At 42.7% G+C, this 22,021-nt stretch overlaps 2 protein-coding genes across 5 annotated transcripts in view; one reads left to right on the top strand and one right to left on the bottom strand.

Annotated features, from left to right (window-relative positions):
* Positions 1-434: 434 nt before the first annotated feature.
* On the bottom strand, positions 435-6,722 carry TRMT5 (tRNA methyltransferase 5). 3 transcript variants are annotated; one of them, XM_032692508.1, is made up of 5 exons: positions 6,683-6,722; positions 4,449-5,098; positions 3,946-4,070; positions 1,768-2,422; positions 435-758 (listed from the first exon to the last, which is right to left on the bottom strand). In XM_032692508.1, exons 1-5 carry the CDS (start codon positions 6,685-6,687, stop codon positions 694-696), a joined length of 1,500 nt encoding a protein of 499 aa, XP_032548399.1. In that variant the 5' UTR covers positions 6,688-6,722; the 3' UTR covers positions 435-693. The 3 variants fall into 3 exon arrangements, with proteins under 3 accessions (XP_032548399.1, XP_032548398.1, XP_032548400.1); XM_032692507.1 differs by lacking the exon at positions 6,683-6,722 and adding an exon at positions 6,122-6,521; XM_032692509.1 differs by lacking the exon at positions 6,683-6,722 and adding an exon at positions 5,719-5,825.
* Positions 6,723-6,897: 175 nt separating this feature from the next.
* Positions 6,898-22,021, top strand: part of SLC38A6 (solute carrier family 38 member 6) — a 41,846-nt gene continuing 26,722 nt past the window's right edge. Inside the window, exons 1-5 of one of the 2 annotated variants that reach the window (XM_032692510.1) lie at positions 6,898-7,060; positions 7,595-7,716; positions 8,481-8,554; positions 12,758-12,810; positions 15,746-15,785. In XM_032692510.1, coding sequence (XP_032548401.1) covers positions 6,908-7,060; positions 7,595-7,716; positions 8,481-8,554; positions 12,758-12,810; positions 15,746-15,785 — 442 coding nt within the window. In that variant the 5' untranslated portion in view covers positions 6,898-6,907. Of the gene's footprint in view, positions 7,061-7,256; positions 7,384-7,594; positions 7,717-8,480; positions 8,555-12,757; positions 12,811-15,745; positions 15,786-22,021 lie in introns of those variants that run through there. The other variant, XM_032692512.1, reaches the window with a different exon arrangement.

The raw sequence follows: 22,021 nt of genomic DNA, 5'->3' as shown, positions 1-22,021 counted from the left end.
TACAAACATGTACTTACTCTGCAAATGTGCAAAAGGCATTAGAGTCTTTCCTGCTCTAACAGTGGGCAAACTCAAAGTCAGGAGTCAACTAATCCCTAACTAAATCTCAGCGTTCAAAAGCATTTTTTACTCAAACCCATAGGATATGTGGCTATTTGGCCCTGTCTGTATCTCAGGTTAAGTTTCTGAAAGGTTATCTTCCTTACACAAGGGCTGCTTGTGCATCTGCTCACCGTAATCCAATATTCTGAAACAGCAGAATGTTTGTCAGAGAGAATCCAAGGCAGGGGTTATATAAGTCACTTTCCTAGAACCGGCAAAATATAAAAATCTGTTCTCCCCACAAACTGCACATTATCAAAATGCCACAGCAGAAAACCACCCCAGGCTGTGTCACTGAATCAGCACAGGGCGTGAAACAATAGAGAGCAGAGAAGTACTAAAGCACACTTATTACAAAAGAGCAAAGTTTTAATTTTTTGTAGTAACAACAGTTTCAATCTGCTTATCGATCCCACAATTGAAAAAAAAAAAAAAGGTAAATGCAGAAGCAGGGCTCCCAAAGGAAAGCTGCAACATGCACTGTGCATCTCGATGGGTAACACAGGTATGCTGTGAATAACTCAACAGGTAGACCAGAGGCACCCTAAATACCCTTTACACAAACTAAGGTAGTCACCATAACTCCGGTCTTCAGCTCAGTAACTTCTCTTCAGAAAAACCTTGGCTGGTACACAGACGTTTTGAGGCTGGTTGTGCTGGAAAAAGGTTAGAAAAAGTAAGTTATTTAATGTGCAGTAAACAGACTGAGCTAAACCACAAGCCCTGGAACGCTTGAGGGATTTAACAGGAAGAGATGAGAGTTAAAATCAGGATTAACAGTCACAAACGAAAACTGTTACAGCAGTAATGGGGGATCTTTACTAAATGCCAAAAAGGACTTTCAAAAAACCTGTATGGAAATAGATTTTGACCTACATCTCAGTGCTACCCAACAACAGCATAAAAATAAGTTTCACTGCATTAAAGCTTTAAAAAACCCTCCTTTCCTTAAGTTCATGTAACTGCAGCCTTGTCACGTGCTGCAAAGCCCAAGATCATGAAAACCAACCAGTTTCTACAAGTACTGTAAGAAACAAATGACCAACTATAAAAAAAACCCCAAACACAAAGTAACCAAATTCAGCACTGAAGCTCTCTAAGGGTGTCCCTGTCTCAGTTAAATTGCACAGAACCTGACTCTGCTGATGTGGTGGCTCCAGCCCTACACTGAGTCCATGTGAGCATAAGGGAGAAGGTCAGAGCTGGGACCAGTCCCTTGGAAGTGCACCGTTCTGGGTGAAAATTCAGCTCCAGCTCTTAAGTACTGAGCTAACAGAAAACTGTTTGGCATTAGATCACAGACTCACTGAATATCCTGCGTTGGAAGGGCCCACAAGGATCGCTGAGTCCCCATCCTCCCCCAGTACACAACCCAAGGCATAAAGGTCTGCTTTACGGCCTGTGGGGTGATCCTATCCAGTCCCCCATGTTTCTGGGGAGGCTCATGCTGGGATCAGAGGGGCAGGCTGCTGTTTCCAGGAGCATAGGAAGCCCTGCAGCTGCTGCACACATGCAGGCACTCGGTCCTGCCGGCCACCTCCGCACTCATCCCAAATCCAGTGTCGCTGTCGCACGGGCCAGAGTGGCCCACAGGGTGGGACCAGCCCGAGGCAGCAAAAGGTGGAGCCTGAAATCCCAGTGCCACGTGGGAGGGTTGTTCCTTACCTTCATCAGGGCAGGGCCTCTTGTACAGCACATCTGCTGGGACCTGGAAGCTGATGCACAGCATCTCCTTGTTGGGCGCCACGTTCCTGACCAGGTACGTAGAACAGCGTCCGTCCAGGGAGGTTCCCAGCGACGCCTCCGCTCGTTCCTGAATGTCTTTGGCTGGGTCCTCATGCTTGGAGAACCCGTAGCAGTGCACAGTGGGAAGGGCAGCAGCACTGCACGGCTCCCCGACCAAGAGATGCCTGAAAACATCCAGGAATTCAACAGCCAGCGCTGGCAAGTTCATGACTATGTGGAAAGCGTTTTTCTGCTCCTCCTTCATGAGTGGGAGCTCTTTGCTCAGCTCCTCCCGTACCGGCCCCCGGAGGAATTCCCTGCCATCCATGTTGAACGCTTTCACTTTGGTCTCTACTTTGTTTAGCCTGCAGTTGTGCAGGAGCCAGTTGTAGGACTCGGGATTGAGGTCGTTGGCGAACACGCGGCACTTTTTCTTTGCTGCTGGAATGGCAAAAGGTCCGATCCCAGCAAAGACATCGAAAAGGACATCGCCAGGCTTCAACAGCTCCACGATACGGCCGTGTTCCGTGGAAAGGCGTGGGTTCCAGTACACTTTGGAAAAGTCCAATTCATACGCAATGTTATTTTCTTTGACCTGAAAGTCCAAAACATTTTCTGTGTTTAATTGCCTGGCAGGTTTAAGCATTATCAGTAATTCAGAGAGCTAAAAAAACCAAGGTGCCTTGTCGAAAGGTAACGGGTACATCAACATTTGTCCCACTGGTAGGACACAGGAACCTTGTAAAACCAGATCCAGCTCATCAGAAACTGCCATGAGGAGTGTCCCCCACTGTCAATCCAAAGACTGGCTCGCGCCTCTCTCAATCACCAGGTGGAAACAAAGCAGCAACTTAAAATGACCATAAGAAAAAATGAGGCTTTTCAACAGCTTTGTGGCTGACTGACAACTCCTTTATTGAAAGCAGACCTTGGGAAGATGCCTCAAACCCTCCTTAGAGGAGCCCACACAGTAAATAAGCGTCTGAGAATGATGCGGCACAAGAACAGGAACCCTCAGCCAAAGTCAAAGCCACTGGGAGCCAGTTCTGCAGCTTGAAAAATACTGTATTTCATCTCTCAAGGTGACAGAGTCTGGAAACTGATCCAAACCCAAACTTTGGAATGACCACTATCTTAAGAACAGACCTGAAAAGAAACAGTATTTATTCAGATGCGAATGGGATGCAAGACAATACTCTCTTTGCACCACCACACTGGAATTGTGTGACTCCAAAGCACAGTAACTTCAGATCCAAATCACCCCATCGTTTGCTTTGCCAGCAAGAAACATCCTGAAGTGTATCTGCAGTGCTGGGTGCAGCCCCACGGTGTGCCAGGTGTACGGTAACACCATCTGCACAGTGTTTGATCCTCGCTGCTGCCTTGACAATTCAACTGCCTTCTCTGTGCGTGTACAGGATGTTCTACCAAGATATTCAACCTTTTTATTTGGTAATCTAATGTCTTCTCTTCTGAAAGTGTAAAACTGCTCACAGATAGGGAAAATATTTTTGTGGGAGCCGTGGCCAAGTTTCCAGCTACAGACAAGAAACCCTACGCGAAGGATGCCTGGCAGTCCCACAGTGATTGCACCTGATAAATGTCAGGACAGAGGAGAGAGGAGGTTTGTCTTGCTGCTGTCAGAAAAGGAAAAAGGCAAAGGCAAAATGCTGCCTGAGTTGCAAAGCCAATCAGATTGAAAACAAACTCTTAGGTTCTATACCAGCCACTGTACAAGGCTTGGTGACACTAAAAACCTGCATTTTCTTAGATCAATTCCGCTGAATATTTTGGCTTTGAGAAACATCCCCCAGTACAAGTTTGTCGTTAGTATTTCTGTAAGAAACCTTTACTGCAGCTGCTTTTACACAGCATTAAATCTACGCTGTGTACTTGAAAGAATAAGTGTCTTCATGATCCCTATGGCTGAGTTTGCCCTTGGCAGACCAGGACAAAGGAATGCAGAAGTAACAGCCAACCATGATGCTCAGACAGGTGTCAGGAAGGGCACTGTGCAAAGGAGTGGTCTCAATAGCATCCCTGCATCACCTCTTTCCAGAAGATGCCCTTGGGTTTTAGCATATTAAAATTAAAATACCAGGGGGAAAAGGCCTGTACCTTGGTTACCAGGTTCTTCTCTCCAGCGAGCACTTCCATTTCAAAATTCCTGTACGTGCTGTCAATAATATTGGTTTTATTCACTGCACAGGTGATTCCTGGATTCTTGTCAATTATAACCTGGCCTGAAAGAAAGGGCAAAAGATATTCTGGTTACGGGACCACAACCTTTTAATGTTCTGCAACAGCCACAACAAACCTGCTGTTAACAGTTAAAAATAAGAAAATTAAGTGTGTGTTGGAACAACCTCCCTCTCCTGACTCAGGGTTGCAGCTGTGACACCTTTTTAAGGCACACACTTCCCCCTGAGCCAGTGCTCAGTGCAGGGAGAGGAGAGAACTGTGCCCTCTGGGCACGGCTACAGCATCAGCACAAGGCTACTTGAAGCCAAAATAAAAAGCAATCAGAAGTTTTCTTTGTGCAAGTGACACTTCATAAAATATCTTTTGGGAAATATACAAAATACACAAATTGCTTTTTTGAGAGGAGCAGTTTTACCTACCAATCAAATGTCTGTAGGGCAGCTGGTGATCCCTGAGATTCAGATGTGCTATGTGGCCAACACGGCTGAACCCAGAGGTGACCTCCTGACCCTCAGGAAGCACCGCTCGCAGGATCTCCTCCGACTTGAAGTTCTCGTAGGTCAGCTCCAGGTTATACCTGGACACCTCAGGATCAACACTGAGCTCTTTCAGCACCTGCTGCTCTGATTCTCCCAATGAGAAGCCTGGTATTTTATGAGGATCCAGGATAACAAGTCTGCTGTCCTCATCTTCTGGATCCTCAACCACTCGCTTCAGACCGGGACGCTGCAGGACCGATTGTTTTAGGGACTTCAGCAAACTATTTACCATTTCTTTCTTGACTTTAAGAGCTGGAACAACAACTGTCCTTTTAAAAGCCTCTCTGTTGAGCAGTGTCATCCCACGCACTCCGGGATGTGGTGAATACAGTTCTGGATTAGCTTTATCCTCCACGGTTTCAGGCATCGTGGAGAAAGTGTTTTTTCTAACTACTACAAAGGCCCCAGGTATTCTGCCAGAATATTGTGCCAACAGCATCCAAACTGCTGGAAATGATGTATTTGATGCAGCTGTCCTAAAATGATTAGTTTTCAGTAGTCTGGCAGAGCATCCAAATCTCCACAAAGTCCTAGAAGAGAAATTATTCATTTTATAGACATTATGTAATCATTCCATTAAAAAGGCTGCAAATCACATGGATTTGCTGTTCTCTTAAACCAGAATTTCCATCTGTACCAAACAATCCACAACAGTTTAGTAAAGCTCTTTATTATAAAATATATACTGCAAATGTCTGTTATTTTGCAAATGTGTTTTTAGACTTAAACACCAACTAACTTCAAGCAGCAAGATAATCCCCTCCTGCCAAAAAACAATGACCTCTCCTTGTTTTAATAAATGTGATATTAATCCCAGTAAGCCACATGGAAAGATTTCTACTGTCTCGATCCTACTGTTGGATCCATTCTGTGTCTGATAAAATTCATTACCAAGCGGTGGTTGCTAGAAAACAGTTTTTAGCAATAGTGGTCATGATCACTCTTTGGTGATTTCTGCCTCCCAGACCCCAGTGTAAGGTGTTACACACTCCACAGTGTCTTTGCTCCATGGGCTGCATGCCAGGAAGATCATTAATTAAATCCAGTATTCCCTACAAGGTCCAGGGGAGCACTAGTAATGGCTCTTCCAGTGACCGAGCCCCATTCTACAGTTCATCCATGGGATAGGGAACTTTTAAAGTGGCTTTACCCTCCTCTAAATGGTTTCCTCCACTAGAGATAGTCCAAAAGGGCCAATTTTCTGACTCTGCGTCTGCTGCTCCAAGGCAGGAACCAATGGTTTAGGCGGTGCTCAAGGCTGGCATCTCTCCTGACCTCTTGGGAAGCTTGTTTTGAGATCAGGGTTGATAGGAAAGATGCAAACCAGCTCTGAAAGGAAACTGGTTCTCCTGCCTCCCTCAGCCACTGCCCTCCTCCAGGGTTCCAGGCTGTGCAGTCTCTCCTTCCCAAACCTGCTGTGCCCAAACCCTGGCAAAGCTGGTCCTGCTCCCATCCTCCCTGCATCTCCCAACCAGCCCATTTCCCTAAGCCAGGCTTTTGGCGAAGCAACTCCTTCGCCTGTTGACTCAGAAATTAAACACTGCATTCCTCACATCAGCTGCACAGGAGAAATCCCCTCATCCAGAGGCCTGAGCATCCCTGTGTTTCTTCTCCTGGGGCATTTGCCTTCTCCCTAGACGGAAACTATTGAATCAGTACTTCAGGATCACAGAATCGACTGTGGTTGGAGGAGACCTCTGGGATCACCGAGTCCAACCTGTGCCCCAACACCGCCGTGTCAACCAGACCACGGCACCGACTGCCACGTACAGTCTCTCCTTAAACACCTCCAGGGACCGAGACTCACTGCCTCCCCGGACAGCCCATTCCGATGCCTCATCAGCCCTTCTGTGAAGTAATGCGTGCCGATGTCCAATCTGAACCTCCCCTGGCGCAGCTTAAGGCCAAGTCCTCTCATCCTGTCGCTTCTGGATAAGCCCACAAAATAAACTCCCCCCTCCCACCCCCGCGCTGTATTCTGGCTGGAGGCCACTGCGCCACCTTCCCAGGTGGGCAGAGCAGCCTCTCCCTCACCGCCGCGATCCCGGTTTATCCCGTTCTTCCCTCAGGGAAATCTCTCCCCCCTCCCTTTCTCCTCCCCCCCCCGCCCTCACCTCATGCCGGGCCCCGCGCGCCGCGCGCGCGCGTCATCACCGCCGCGCCGGGGGAGGGCGGGGCCAGAGCATTGGCCACGCCCCTCCAGGGTGACCACGCCCCCCGTGCCCCAAATAGGGCGGACGTGGCCCCCACTGCGACCACGCCCCCTTAAATGGCCCCGCCCCCCAAAACCTGGCCCCGCCCCCGGCGCGCCCCTCAGAGCGCTGGGTACGCGGGGGGCGATGGCGCCGCCGCCCTGGGGGTCCCGCAGCGCCCGGCCCCTGCCCGCCCGCGGGTGGTACCTGTCCACCCGCCTGCAGGACGAGGAGGACGAGGAGGATGAGGAGGAGGAGGACGGGGAGTCCGCCCCGCTGCTGCTGCCGGCGGCGCGCAGCGTGCGTGTGAGGGGCGGCGGGGAGGGAGCGCCCCGAGGGGGCTGCGCGGCCGCGCTGGGTGCGGTGTGAGGGGGAGCTGGGGGAGCTCGGGGAGCGCGGGCTCAAAGGTCGGGCGGGCGGGACGGGGCTGTGCGGGGCGGCTCCGGGCTGACACCTGGGGAAGGGGGGGCTGAGCCGCTGCTCTTGGTGCTTTTGGTTCTACTCCGGATCCCTTTGGTTCTGTGAGTGCCGAGCGCTCGGAAGCGCTGCCATGTGCCCACGCAGGGAGAGCCTGCTCCGAGCCATAAATCTTCTTTTGCGCTCTACTGTCACTGTGCTCAAGGGTTGTGGGCATTTGGGATGCCTGCGGGGCAACATCGTGTCGCTGTGTGCGCAGCAAGGGTTTGCATGGTCTTAGGAGTGAGAAATGAGGTTTTCTTGATTTAGATTAAGGAAGGAAAAGTTGACTGTGGCCCCCTCCCTTAAATTGCCTCCTGTGAGAGACCAAAACACCTCTAGCGCTAATTGTGCTTCTTTTTCTGGGCCTTTTCACAGAGTTCTTCAAGTCGTGGTTCCTCCTTTGCTTTCTCGGTGTTCAACCTAATGAATGCAATCATGGGCAGTGGGATACTTGGCTTATCCTATGCTATGGCCAACACAGGGATCATGGGCTTTAGGTAAGTTTTCAGTTTTCACATATCCTCATTTTTAAACTCAGCTTGTAGTTTTAAGTGGAACAAAACTTGATTACTAAGGCTCCTGTGCAAATCTGAGGAAGAAATAAATAGCATGTGCTTTTCAGAATTGTTGAATAAGATCTTCCCTCTTTGGTTTAGTCATTCAGATCAGGCCTGACATAAGCCCTGCCCAGACATTGCATTAAATTGCCACATGGTGGCAATTTCTTGGCCATTACTCCTGATAGATTGGCAGTTTCCTTTCAGAGCTGTTATCTCCTGTAGTTCCAGCAATGGGCCTTCTGGAGTAAGGATGGATATGTGTCTGAAAATTGTGAATCAGCTTGTGCTTTTGTTTGCACTTGGTTGTTGTACCTGCTGACCTGTGGATAATGTTGCCAAAGTCACCACAATTGTCACTTTCACCATTTTCTGAGGGTTGGTTCCACTTCACTGGAAGCTGTGTGTTTGTCTGTGTGTATGTAGACACACACTCCTGTGTTTATGTCCTTTTTGTAATCCATAGGTCAGGCCTTTGCCTTGTACAGCGTGTGATATTCTTAGTGAACAATATAAGGAGCAGGGAACTTCACAAGTATTGGGAATGTCAGGGACCACATGAACCATAGTCAGCAGATACAAGCCACAAAATGAGGAAATCTTGTCTTGTGGTAGCTTAATTCTTGCAAAAGCAGCATTCTTAAAGCTAGAAAGTGCACTGTGCTGTAAAAGTGCTTTAATTGTGACTATTTTGTGGTTTTTAGTGTCTTGCTGCTGATTGTTGCCAGCCTTGCTTCTTACTCTGTGTTTCTTCTGCTCAGTATGTGCACTCAGACTGGTAAGTGAAAAGGATTTAACTAACAGTGAGCTCTGAAGTATTTCCTCAGCTCTGTCACAGAATATGTGATATTGATGAGTGATGATTGCAATTAACAGCATGTTAACAGGTAGCTGTGCCTGGCTCACCGCTCTTGAAATATTTAACGTTTTTAATGATTACTATTTGCCATTTAAAAATCTGAGTTCGAGATTTCTTGTGAGCTGTCGCTGCCAAACCGACTGGTTTCTAGATTTTCAGTTTTAATTGTTCTTTCAAAAAGCCTCTCTCATCTTTCCTAATGTACGGATCCTGTATTTCTGCAGCGAAATTATTTTGGTGCTGGCTGGACCACGCTACATCAGCGTGTGCTGCTGTTTTCAGTGTAGGCTTAGGAGCAATGAAATAGCAGCCTTTAATTCTTCTGCTTGTAATGTGTGTATGTTGTTCCTGGTTTGAAATGGGTACCTTTTTTGTGATCAGGTTGGAGCATCAGAATTGTCGTGGTGCGTTACAGATGCAGGTTTTTACGGCATTTTTTTGTGCTGAATGGGAAGTCACGTCCCAGTCCTTGGGAACTGCCCTACTTTGGGAATGCTCAAGTAGAAACAAATCTGCTGGTGTTTTAATTCTTGCTTCCTTTAGCTGTAACTGAAATGCCTGCTTCCCTGAGTTCTCATACACAAAGATCACATTACAGCAGGAAGTCTCTGTCTTTTCCAGTCACCTGGTTATTGTTTCCCTCTCATCTGTTTTCCTCTCTTTTCAAAGGTGGTGGGAGAAAGCTTCCGCTTCTTTCCTCCTTGGCTTTGTTTTCTTTAGCTGCCTTTGGTCTCTCAGATGATTGCTTCCTGATTCTTCTTAGATCTGCTGCTCCTGTCCTCACCTGTCCAGTGATCTTCTTCACACATTCTTAAAAAACACTCCTCAGAGGTAGGGTTACTTTTATGGTTGATACTTTTGGCTGCTTAATTATTTGGGATTAAGTCTCTGGTAATACTTTTCTCCTCCTGGAGCTCTGCTTATTAGAAAGGAATCAGAACCTGAAACAAGTAGGTAGAAATGTACATGAGAAGCAAAAAAAAGGGTGGATTTGAGGTAATTCTGTATGGCCCTTTTTTGCCTCTTCTTTCAGGCTGAAAAATTCTGTATTACATAGGCACTAAGTGATATTAGGTTGCAAATGGTAAAATACTAATTAAATAATAATAATAATAATAATATAATAATAATTACAGAGTTCCTTGCACCTAAATTACGGTGAGAGGGGAAAACTAAGGATTTAAGCTGTTTGAAGTAAGAAGAGTTTGGATATGAACCTAGACACCTAATATGTGAGAATGTTGTCCAAAGCAACAGTCCACCTCAAGAAAGCATTTTTAAGATGCAGACAGCTGAAAGCAAGGAGCACCACTGAAGAGACAGGATGAAGTATTTCTTGTCTGAAACAAGCACTTTACAGTTATAAATTAATTATCACCCAGTGCTGACAGGTAGGACTAGCACCAGAACTATGTCTGGATAAGTTTGCTGGATTTATGACCTTTTGTATTTTATTTTATTTTTTTTTAAATAAGATCTGAGATTATATTCCCTATAATTACTGTCAGTTATTGAAGTAATTAAATGTTAGATAGAATTCTGAGTTTTTCCTTTGAACATTGTCTTTAAAAAGTGGGAAATATGACCCGTTGTACCTTGACAAAGTACATGTTTGATTCCAAAGTAGGTAATTAAATGTTTTTCTTTAAAAAAATCACATTCATTTGTGAACAGTGTTACAGTATCAAGCTTAATCCGTGGCAACAAGTCAGAAAGAAATTTTAGTATTTTTGTATTAAAAAACAAGCTGGAAAAATTTAAAGGGGGCTGAAGAAAAACCTTTGAAAGTGTTTGTAAACCGTTCGTTAGGAAAGAGCTGACTTATAAAATACCTTCTGAAAAGGAAGCTCTAAAAATGAATTCCATTTTAAACAGAGACCAGGATTTACTGAGCACTAGCATTTTGGTTGCAGTTTAAAAATAACTGAAGGTGCTTCTTTATGTTGGTCTGGACTTTGACAAAATCCCCTGATTTGTGTAGACCAAAAGGCTTAGCAAAAAAAAAAAATATTCCCCAGTGTCAAGTGTTGTGTTGGGATTAGTTTAGTCAGTGTTTTCTCCTTCTGTTAATTCAGTACGACCTGTGTTGTTTTGGGCTGATAAAGGCTAAGCTTGCTCTGTAAAGCAGAGGAATTGGGAGTTTAAATGGGATGTACTTTGAAGTTTTGTGGCTTTTTTTTTTTCTTTCTTTGTTTTCTGAGTGAATCACAACTATTGCTGCTGCTATACTTGCCAATTTCACTTCACGTTTAAAGGGATAATTTCCATGGAGTGTTAATGACATGATAAAAATTAAACCAGTCAGGCAGAGCTCATTTATATAAATTGTGCTTAATATTTTGATCCATATATTCTTGAAATCTCAAAAATAATGCAGTTAAGTGTTAGGGGTTCCCAGTGTTCACAGAACTAAACTGAGTGCAGAAACAGAAATTATTCTAAGGTTTCATATTGCTGTTTTGGAATTGTGTGGAAAACTGCCAGTTCTTTTTGCTGATAACTCCTCACACATGTATGGTGTGTATTTGTTGCCATGTGGTGCAAACAACTCACTCTTCAATGTGTTTTAACATTTTGCTGATTTTTATTTTTTGATGCCATCAAAGTTGGCTGCCTAAAATGCCCTTTTTTTTTTTCTCTTGTGATCAACAACTTTATTAATAAAAATAAGAAAAATCAGGATAAAATTTAGTAAGACCTATTTCTTGTTTAATTGTATTTGTGTATAACTCATATTCGTGTAACTGGAGGTTTAAGAGATAATCCAGGTTTATGCTGAGAGCTGACTCTTGCTCATTTAATTTTATTTAAAATAATTTGTTATTTCATTTATTTTTTTTGCGGTGTGTTGGTGTCAGTAGTAGAGCAGCATGTGAAACTGAGAAAATCATGTGAGAAAATTAAGTTTTGTTAGGTTTGGGGTTCGTTTTGATTTTATTTTTTTTTGTGTGTTTTGTTTTCCACCTCTGCTGCATGTGTGCAGAACTTCAGTGAAATAAAACCACCTCATCTTGGGCAGTCGGAGGAGTCTGAGGCTCCAGTCCTGTCATCTGATCTCTGTGTCTCCCGTGTCATTTACTGCAGTGGGGCTTCACTCAGGTGTGAAGGGCTGCCCCAGCAGCTCAGGTTGCAGGGTTGGGCCCTAAATTAAGATGTGACAGGAGCAGGAGCAGTATTTTACCAAACAGAACCAAGGAAGAGAAACCAAGTGTTGTGACAGTAAAATTACATGGGTTTGAGATGAATTTTTACCCTCTGAAGGGTTAAAACTTGTGGGGCCATTTCATTATATCCCGAGAAAGTGAGTGGTTTTTCTCAGGGAACTTTCATCTTTTTGATATCACTTGAGTTTCTAATAACAAAATACAGAGTAACAATGAAAGGCTTTAATATGATTTCCTTCTCTCTGAGAAGGGATTGCTTTGAGTTACCAGCAATATTAGAAGTGAGCTTCAGCTAAAACCCAACAAAATTATACAAGAAACCATGGGCTGGTTTAATGTCATTATGTAAGTTGGATGCAGGTAAGGGCAGGATTTTTGTTTTGTTCTGGGTTTTGCTTTGCTGTTGTTTTGGTTTAGTTTTGGGGTTTTTTTTAATAATAGATTTTAGCTAAGGAAGGTGTTTGCCTTCAGCTCTCTTAAAAGCAACTAGTGCCTGACTTTTAAAAGCTGGTGAGATGGTGTTTATATTTGTAGAAAGATGAAAATTTATCCTCTGTTATCATCTTTATTTAGAAGAAAAGTGTGGTCTTTTAAGAAATATAGAAATATCTTATATCTAATTCTTGAGGCTAATTTCATAATTCTTCACCTATGGAAAAAGTCTTTGGGAGAAGGCAATTTGTCATTAATGTATGACTATTATTTTTTAAATATTAGTACTTTAAATATTAAATTGAGTTTCTGTTGAGTCTCTGAATGTTTGAGCACAGAGCTGTATTTTATAGCAGGAGTACAGGCCTATATAAAAGCTATTTCATAAATAAAAAATGCTACAGAATGCTCTTTTGACCTGAATTATGTTCATTTAAAAAGGGGGGAAAAGGCAGAGATAGAGCTTCCAAGCGATTTTGAAGTTAGAAATATTTTAGCTTTTTTTTTTTTTTCCCCTTACTAACAGCTGCCACTTCTTATGAAGACCTTGGCCTGTTTGCCTTTGGATCAGCTGGAAAGGTGAGTATTTATTTTTACCTCTCTTTTCCTTCTTGGTCTCATGCTTCTGATGTGCAACTGTCCCTGGCGTCGTAAAAAGGCTTAGATGAAATAAGTTGTATAATTACTGATGCCTCAGTGTGCTGGAAATTCTGTCACAGCCTGAAGCTTTTTCACTTGGTTTCAGTTCATGTGTCTGGACTGTGGGAGCCCAGACTTCAGTTCAATGTAAAACAGACCCTCCTTAAAATGCAAGGTTTTTAGCTGTGAGTACAAATGTGCTCCCTGGCGCTGTCATCGGTGGGCTCAGCACTCAGGCTCAGGTTTGTTACTGTCCCCTCGTGCCTCGGCTGGAGACTGCTGAGGGACAGGTAAGTGATCCACTGTTGGTGTTGCAGCATTTCACAGGGATCTAAAGTAAGGGATTGTCTTTCATGCAATTTCCACAATGGGAACAACTAAGAGCAGGTTTCCTGCGTGGTATTTTTTTTTGTTTTATTTAATAAGCTCTTCACGTGAATGTTTCTTACTTGGTGCTTTATGATTAAAAAACACTAACAAAACCCAACAAAGGAACAATCAAAAAACCCAACAAAACCACCAGTAAACTAACCATTTCTGGTATAAGAGTAATCAAAATGTTAGCTGTCCCTTTTTAGGTGTGTACTGGATCCGTTTTTCCTAACAGACAATGTTTTCCAGTAATACTGGGTGCACAGGAAATACTGCCTCTGAGTACTGAACACTTACTATTATGAATTCTATGCTCTGTGTTTCAGTAACTAAGAGCAGGTTTTACCACACAGAAGTATGATTTTAATATTTTACTGAAACAATGTAAATTTTTTTTTAATTAGTTCCGCTCATCAGGCTGGAGTCTGATTTTTTTATGTCTTAATGTAACTGAGAAATAAAACTGAGATATCAGGTGTTTGTGAGACTTCCATTAGCATGAATAAGCAGATATGAGTGTAGTCTGAGGATCAATATTTATTGATCAAAGTTCTGAAGTGATCAACCTCAAGAGATAATAAACCTTGATATTAGCAAGGTATGAAATGCAGCTATTTTTTACTGGAGCTGTTCTGCACACATTAACCATAAGCCATTGCTTGTGAAGCTCACAGAAATTTAGATCTTAAGGACAAACTAAAATGTGACTTAGTTTGCCTTTGCCCTGAACCCAGGGTGAACATACATAAACCAATCTTGGCAGATGTTTGTCTGATCTGTTATTTAAAAGCTTAAATGAAGAAATTTCACAGCTTCACTATGTAGCCAAAGTCAGTAATTTTTTTTTAATTCTCCCCAATATACTTCTTCATAATTCTCAGTTTAAATAATTTGTGCTAAAAATTATCTTTTATTTTCAGTGTGCATAGAGAGCACTGGAATATTTTTAGGTTGGGAAGCTGTTGTTTACCTAAAATAATTAACCAAAGTTCACCCAGTTTTCCTGATGAACACTTTTCCTGAACACTTATCTTTCCATCTTGAAGGATCTTTGATATTTATACAAATTCCTTAAAACTTGCCTGCAAAACAGCCTTTGCTATTTCTGATTGTGTTAGACTATTTTCTCTATTTGCAATCTAATAACTCTGAATCATATTTTTGAGATCTTCCTGAATGCCTTCCTTTTAACTGATCTGGTTGATTTTTAGGCTTTTCTGGTTTCACCACAACCATTCTGAATTCTAATCTGTCCCTGAGCAATTCTCACTTCAGTCAGGCACAGACTTTTTTCTTTTGCTTTTTTCTCACTCATGAGGGAATGATGCAGTCAGACCACTGTAGGATCTTGCTTGAACTGATAGCTTAGGCTGACTAATTACTCTGACTAATTACTGGCTGATTAATTACTCTTGAAGTAGAGCAGTTACTCAACCTTATGGGGATTTTCTTTCAAACATATTTTTTCTGAGATTTGTGAGGATGGAAATTTTCTGCCATTGGAAGATTGCTGATTCTCCCTTTCCAAAGGGGTGAAGTATTTGTTTCCATGTATGGCAAACTCCAAGATACCATACTTTAGGGTTTTTTTTCCTTCCCTTGGTGACTTTTGAACTGACTTTGAATTCATTTAAAGTCTGAAATGATTTTCTAGTTGATCAGTTGAAAAAAATGGCAACTCTTGTTTTCAGATTTTATTCAAAAGTACAAATTTGTTTTTTCTTCTCACTCTCACATCTGTGGCTTAATTTTTTACCAAGTTGACTTAATGGTAGCACTCATTTAGGAGTGTCCTGCTACATCAAGAAGAGCAGTGTGTAAAAAGAAAAACTGCACTAGACGATCGTGATATTTTAGAACTGAACTGAGAAGAAAACTTTATAGCCACCTTTAGGGTTTTTTTTTCAGTTAGAAGTTAATTTTCTTTTGGATTCAGACAAGTATTTTAGTAGCCTGTGATCATTTTTTGCTCCCATATCAGCCCAGTATGAATAATCACAAACACTGAAGAAAAGTCTGTCTGGTTTACAAGTTGAAAGGAACAATGACATCCCTGACGGTTAAAAACACTCAAGTTTTTGGAGTGAGGAAAGTGCACTTGAGCTTGTACAAATCTCTGCTCTCTGTCTTTTCAGAGCTAAATGATCATTTTCATTTGTATTCACCTGATATCAGTTAGGATGCACTTATATGTTTTCAGTGATTTGAACCCCTGATCTTCTGCAAATCAAACTTCGCCGAGTTGCTACTCTTGCTTTGTCGTCTCAGAACGAAAACACACGATTTTCAGGAAGAACTTTTTTGCTTTTGTGTTTGTTTTAGATTGTGTTGGTTTCCATGTGTTAAACCCTTCACTAAGGAGAAGATGCCCTTCCTCTCAGGACTAGTTATCGCTGCCACATCTGGTCTGGTTAAGATGATGCACATGTGTTTTATGACTGCCGGGGACATACGATTTTAGTTACCCTTACCCTTTCTAAAGAAATCAATTCTTTTTTTATAGGTCCTGGTTGCAACTACAATAATTATCCAGAATATTGGAGGTAAGAAACTTCAGATGCTCCACATTAACTGTGTGGAGTATAACCTCTACAGGCTACACAGCTCCACAGACACCAAAGGCAATAATTAAATGAAAGTGCTCATAAGAGGACAGAAAACTTAAAGGAAAGGCTTATGTGATCATGCTAAGCAGAGGGGCTGTAGTCATGGGGTAGATGGGGGCAATTATGGGGGTTGGGTTGTGTGCCTGTTGCTGCATCCCAGGATGTGGAGCACATCCATTATAGCTGGCACTGCTGGTTGGAAGGGGCTGAGGAAGCAGCATCTCTGCTCCACTTTTCTGTACATTTGTTTCTGGTAGCTGCACTTTATCAGATCATGTGTTTTGGGTTTTGCTGTTGGAACCTGCCTATGCATTTTAGTGATTTGTGTAACAACTGAATGTTTACTTAGCTCTGATGTTTCATATGTTCTGCATTGATGGGAGCCTTTTTTTCCCCTGTTAGTTCAATACCTTGTTATTTGGGGGAGTTGTTTATTTTCCCAACTTAGTTCATGTGGGCTGATATGCTGACATATGCTGGGCTGTCCTCTTACACTTATTTTGTCTTCCTTGGTGCGTGGCTTAATAAAATTACACTACCTGGTTTTGTATTTAAACTCTTACTCAGGGATGCTTGCATATCTGATGGTCACTAGGTAGTATTGCCCTTAGAAATTATTTATCTGAAAGTAGACAGTGTTTAACAGAACAATTTTAGATTTTTTTGGCTCTAAATGTTTTGGATATTTTCTTTTAAATGAGGGAATCATGAGAAAGCTCCCTCCTCTGTCCCCTACCACCAAGAAGATACACATGTTCACCTACATCAAAAGAAGGAAACAGCATTCCAGTGCTGTTCTTTCCTGTAGGGATTACCTGTCAGGTCCAGACAATGCAGTTATTGCTGGGTTTTGTCACTATGTAGACATCTAGAACTAGACCAAGTAACTGCTTTCATGATAAACTTGGAATATTTCTGTATGCTGAAAGTTCCAGTAATAAAAACTGCCCATTTGAAATGGCTGTAAAAATCCAAGCACTAATTTTAGGCAGGAGTGACCATATTAATTCCAAGATTAAGGACTATTTATTCATACAGGTTTTAGAGGATGTTCTGTAGCAATGAACAAATCTTTTAATTTCCTTTCCCATTCGAGTGGATCTCTAAATACAGCACTAGAGGAGGGATACACAGTGCAGGTTCTGGAGATTCTGGGATCATGTACAAGACTCTGTGGTCAAAGGAAATATGACTCTCATTTCTTTCTCATTGCAGTTCATAACCTTCTCTGTGTCATTTTTAATAAAATTCAGCTCAGTACCTCTAGAGCCCCAAACTAGTGCATGCTGGATATTACCAAACTCCTTATTCCAGCTTCTGCAGTGGCTTTCTCTGCCTGCAAGTTGGGCCTGGTTTGCCAACCAACGGGTTTCTGTCAAACTAATTAAAAAGTAGGGGTTTGCAAGTTGAAATGCTTCTATCAAATATTTTGAGTGACCTCATTTCGATGGAAGATTTCAAAAATTTTGGTTTGGTGGTTCTGGTTCTAAGGGCAACAGGTTTCATTGAGATGGCTTTTGTATCCAGTACATTCACTTGCAAGGGTGGCTTGTTTTCAAATGCACTTAAGAGAGAAAGCTGACGCTCCTGCCTTGAATCTCTTGGTGTTGGTAGGGCTAAACGTGCCCCAGGCTGTGAGGGTGGGTGATCTGTGGAAGCCTGGGTGGCAAGTTGGGCCTCTGGCACCTTCTCCTACCCAGCAGATGTGTTGCTCTGTCGCTGCAAGGAGCTGTCACAGCTTCTCTTTAGCATTTAGAGCTCTCTCTGGGAGCAGAGCTCCAGCTGCCTTATTTCTCTCCTTAACAACCACCTTTGGCAGTGCCCTGTGATGCTGCAGCCCAGGCCAGCACTGTGTCAGGAACCAGCTTTGAGGGGGACTGTACTGCAGGCTGACAGGCTGCTGAAAAAGAATAAGGAAGGTCAAATAATTCTCTTCACTTCTCAGGGCCTTGACTCTTGAAGGACTGCATGGAAAGACAGGAATTTTTCTTGTCTTTCTGGTCCTCCTGCAGATTTTAAATGGGAGTGGTGCAACTGTGGAGTATAGTTTGTCCTTGAATGGGATCCATGCTGGGATTAAGTGTAAAACTTGGGCTCTGCCCACAGTGCCTTTTGGTAGGTGTTCCCCTCTCTTGGTTTTTCTGTCTGAAGGGACCAGCAGCACGGTGCCTGTTGGGCAGACATCCAGATTCTGTCAGCATCTTTGATGTCAGAGTAAGGCTAAAAATAGAATTGTTTTCTCTTACCTCTTCCATCATCAGACCTGGGCACGTTGCATCATACAGTGTCTTATTTCACAAATGATGGGAGAGCATAAGATAATGAAAGATGCCTTGTGGCTAAAATAAGCAACTCTGCCAGAGTTATTGTCACTATCTGCATCTGCTCTGGGCTTTTTTTACAGTTTTGTCTGATCCCTTCTAAAATAATCTAAGTGCAGAAGTGATTTACATTAATTTGTGGTGGAGAGAGCGTTTTAGTATTCATTTTAATAGTTATGCTTTCCAATTTGACATCTTTGCTTTTTTTTAAAAAGGAAGCTTAATGTGCAAATTTGAATGTGACGTTCTAATTGCATGCACTTAGGGATTTGTGTAGATAGGGGAATTGATTTTTTTCTACTGGCAGTATATCTGACTTAAAAAAAAAATAAAAAATTTTGTATAGCTGCAGGAAAGCACTGGTTGGTCAAATTTGGAATTTAAAAGGTTAAAAAAATTACTTCAAGTGCACTGCTTGGAATTTTAACATGTGTCTCTAACAAGAGTGCTCGACTTTTCCTGCGGATTTTTAATCATCCCTTGGAACACTTTGTAATGTTGATTCAAGTAACACAAATCAAATACCAAAATCCATTTAAGTACCAAGGATTAACTAAGGATGCATCAGGATAATGCAATATCCAAATGTAAATTAAGGTAATTTTAGTACTGTGTCTTAAAGACTTTATAGAATATGTACAGCTTAGAGTGATTAAACTTGGAGAAGATTTGCCTTGCTTTCCTTATAATCAGTATGTTCTTGTTCTTGCAATGTAGGTATTGTTAATAAAGGGAAGCCAAAAGGTTGAATGGGAGGGCCAGTGCTGCTAATTTTTATGTTGCTCTATTTGTCAGCATTTTGGCCCAATCCAGCAGCCCTTTAATGTAACTAACTAGTGGTTGGTTACATGTGAACCAGAAAGGGCTGGTTAGTTGTGTGTGTGGGTGCAAAGTGGACATGAGGGGGGGACCATCACGTTGCACTTACCGGGCTGTCAGTTTGTCCATCCGCTCCTCCCGACCCCTTCCTGCCACCCACATCTTTCCGTGGCGTGATCTTCCCGATGTCCGTTTCTTGCCTGCTGTGCAGAAGAGGATCTTGAAGGGTTCCAGATCCTGTCAGGTGCCCTCAAAGAGAGGAGAGGGCAAGCTGTAGCCCTGGAGGCACACGGGGAGGGAGGGAGGCTGCTATCGAAAACACTGAGTTCCACGGCTCTGCTGGCTCTTCGTGTCATCCTTCCCAGCAGCAACTGGAGTTGGACGGAGTCCCTGCTATTGTTTTCATAGCTTTGTGTTTCTAGGAAGTGAGGGATGAGGCACAGGGGGCCAAAGCCCTTCCCCCTCTCCTGCCAGGAAAGCTCTGTGAGCTTCCTAGGTGCTTTCCGAAGGGGAGGAAGGCAGACAGTAATTTCTCCTTCTAGAATTATCCTCTCTGGATGTGACTGAAAAGGAGGCCGAGTGCCCCGGAGAAAATCTTCAGGAATCTTGCAGCGTAAGTAGTAAGGACAGAGAAGGGCTGATTTTAGCAAGGCTGGTGGAAAAATGGAGGCAAACACAATGAAGTATTGCACAAGAGCAGCCCCTTGCCAACACTAACAAATCCCCAGCACCGAGGTCTAGCAGGAAGCATGCGGAGTTTTCCAGCGTGCTTCCCAGGGCTGCGGGCTGCCATCAGCTCAAGGTCACCGCTGCTGGAGATGGGGCCTGGTGGCTGGGATACACACAAACATCAGAGCAGCAGTCTAATTATTTAAAATTTATTAGCAGCGGGATTAAGTGCTCCAGTAGAACCTGCAGTGCAGACGTGTAGCTTGGGTGGGTCCATGTGAGGAGTTTCTGCCACGGGTTTTATTTCTTTTCCATTGATTCAGATAGGCTGAGATACACAGGATGCTGTGGGTCAGTGTGAGTAACTCACCTGCCTTGGCTTGTGCCCAGGTAGTCATTCTTTGGAACTAAGCTTTCCGGAGAGCTGTCCTAATCTTACAAAAAATTACTTGCTTTCTAGTATAAATACAGTTTAATTCACTGTAATTTCTGTAACTGGTGCTTGCCGATTTTCTTTCCATATTCTGCACTTCACATGTCCTCAATAGGTACACGTTTCTCTTCTTTCTAAGAAAAAGTAATGAGGGGAAAAAAAGTTGTTCATGTCCCTGGAGTGCTGTTTTATCCTCGGTGCTGCCTGAGCGCTGTAGGCAGTAACTGGAAGCTGCAGGATTAGTTCCAATGGGCGATGCTGTTCTGTAGCTGCATTTTATGGCCTGTTAATACAATCAAGGTGACAGACAATACACAGAGACCCCGCTGTGAGTGCAATACACCCTAAATATGTATTTACATTCGGGTGGTTCGTATTTTTCAAGCGTCCCGAAGTGAATCGAGAGGCATCACCACCGGGAAAGGCAGATACTTAAAAACAGCAGCACCACCATCTGCTGGCCTGGCCCGGCCCCACACGCCCTGGGCCGCCTTCCCGGGAGAGCTGCCGGCAGCCCGGCGCCTCGGGAACCTCCAGCCTTCTCCTGCTGTATTCCACATCCCCTTCCCTTTGTTTTTCTGCGGGGTAAACAATGAAATATTTAACTTACCTCCTCCCCATGCAAATTTATATATGTGTGCTTTCTGTGAGTCACTGCTTGCAGAGACTAAAGACCTTGTTTTATCAACTTAATTGGGCGTTTTCCTATTGCAAATTATTTTCTTTTGTGTTTTTTTCTTTTTTTTTTTCCCCCAGAGTTCATTCATTCTGCAATTCAGTTCTAAAAGTATTTACAAAATTTGTTTCAAATTTAAACAGAGCAAATTTTTTTTCAGAATGAGGGGGTGGGTGAGAATAACCTTCTTTTTGTAAGCAGAGAGAACAATACTCAACCAACTTTGGAAATAAATGAATGGTGCAAATTATGGAAGAATAAAATACAGCCTGTTACATGCTGAGACCTGCATCCTTAATACCTTAAGAAATTACTGAGCTTCCTTAAAGTATGGGAAATCTAATTCTGTTTTCAAACAAACTCAAATGTTTGTTTTCACAGCCCGGTTTGCTTTTGACCTGAAAGTCTAATTATCCTGACTGATTCAAAGTGAGGATTTCCAGTGCAGAGCTGCCTTAATTAAGGGCAGGTTTGTCAGCTCCTGTACTAATTTAACAATTGATAACCCATGCTCCCATGTTTTCCTGTTGCAGTGAATAGTTCTTGGAAGTTTTGACACTGTAAAGAATATTAAGCCTGCTTTAAGTAATAAAAAAGAAAAAAAAACTTAAAAAAATTGCAAAAAAACAAACACACAAACAAACAAAAAAACAACAACAAAAAACCCCCAACAAAACCCACAACAAAATCACAACAGCTGTACTTCAAAATGGAATATGTGATGAACTATGTAGGAAACTTTTCTTTTTTTTTTTAACATAAATGTACACATGTAATTAAACTAATGAAGTTTTACCAAAATAAATCTACTGCCCAAGTGTTCCCTATAGAATAAGAAGGACTTCTTGTTTTTTAAGCTTGCCATAGGTAAGTTCCAGAAAAATTGGGGTAAAAGATAAAGGTAGAAGGAAAAGGAAACAGGGGAGCAGAAATTCATTGGGATGAGTGTCCATAATATGAAGACTGTCAAGGAAGGAAGTTGACAATGTTTTTCACTTCTTGGAATATCTCCATGTTAACAAACATCTTTCACACACTCTATTCTACATATGTATTTTAAAACAGACAGTTTATCCCAAGATTTTTTTTTTTTTTTAAGTTTCCACTAAGAGGAAATATTACAAACAATCCATCCAGGTATTGGGAGGCTTCTTAAAATTGAATATGTGAGGGATTCAGTGCAAAATGAACACAAAGAGCAGACTTCTAAGGCCATAAGGTGTGAGGGCAGTGGCATCCATACGTCAGTCCTGAT

Source organism: Chiroxiphia lanceolata, chromosome 6 (assembly GCF_009829145.1).
Source record: "Chiroxiphia lanceolata isolate bChiLan1 chromosome 6, bChiLan1.pri, whole genome shotgun sequence".
Classification (NCBI taxonomy): Eukaryota; Metazoa; Chordata; class Aves; order Passeriformes; family Pipridae; genus Chiroxiphia; species Chiroxiphia lanceolata.
The sequence above is the reverse complement of the archived record's forward strand: the minus strand, read 5'-3'. Positions and strand labels throughout refer to the sequence as shown.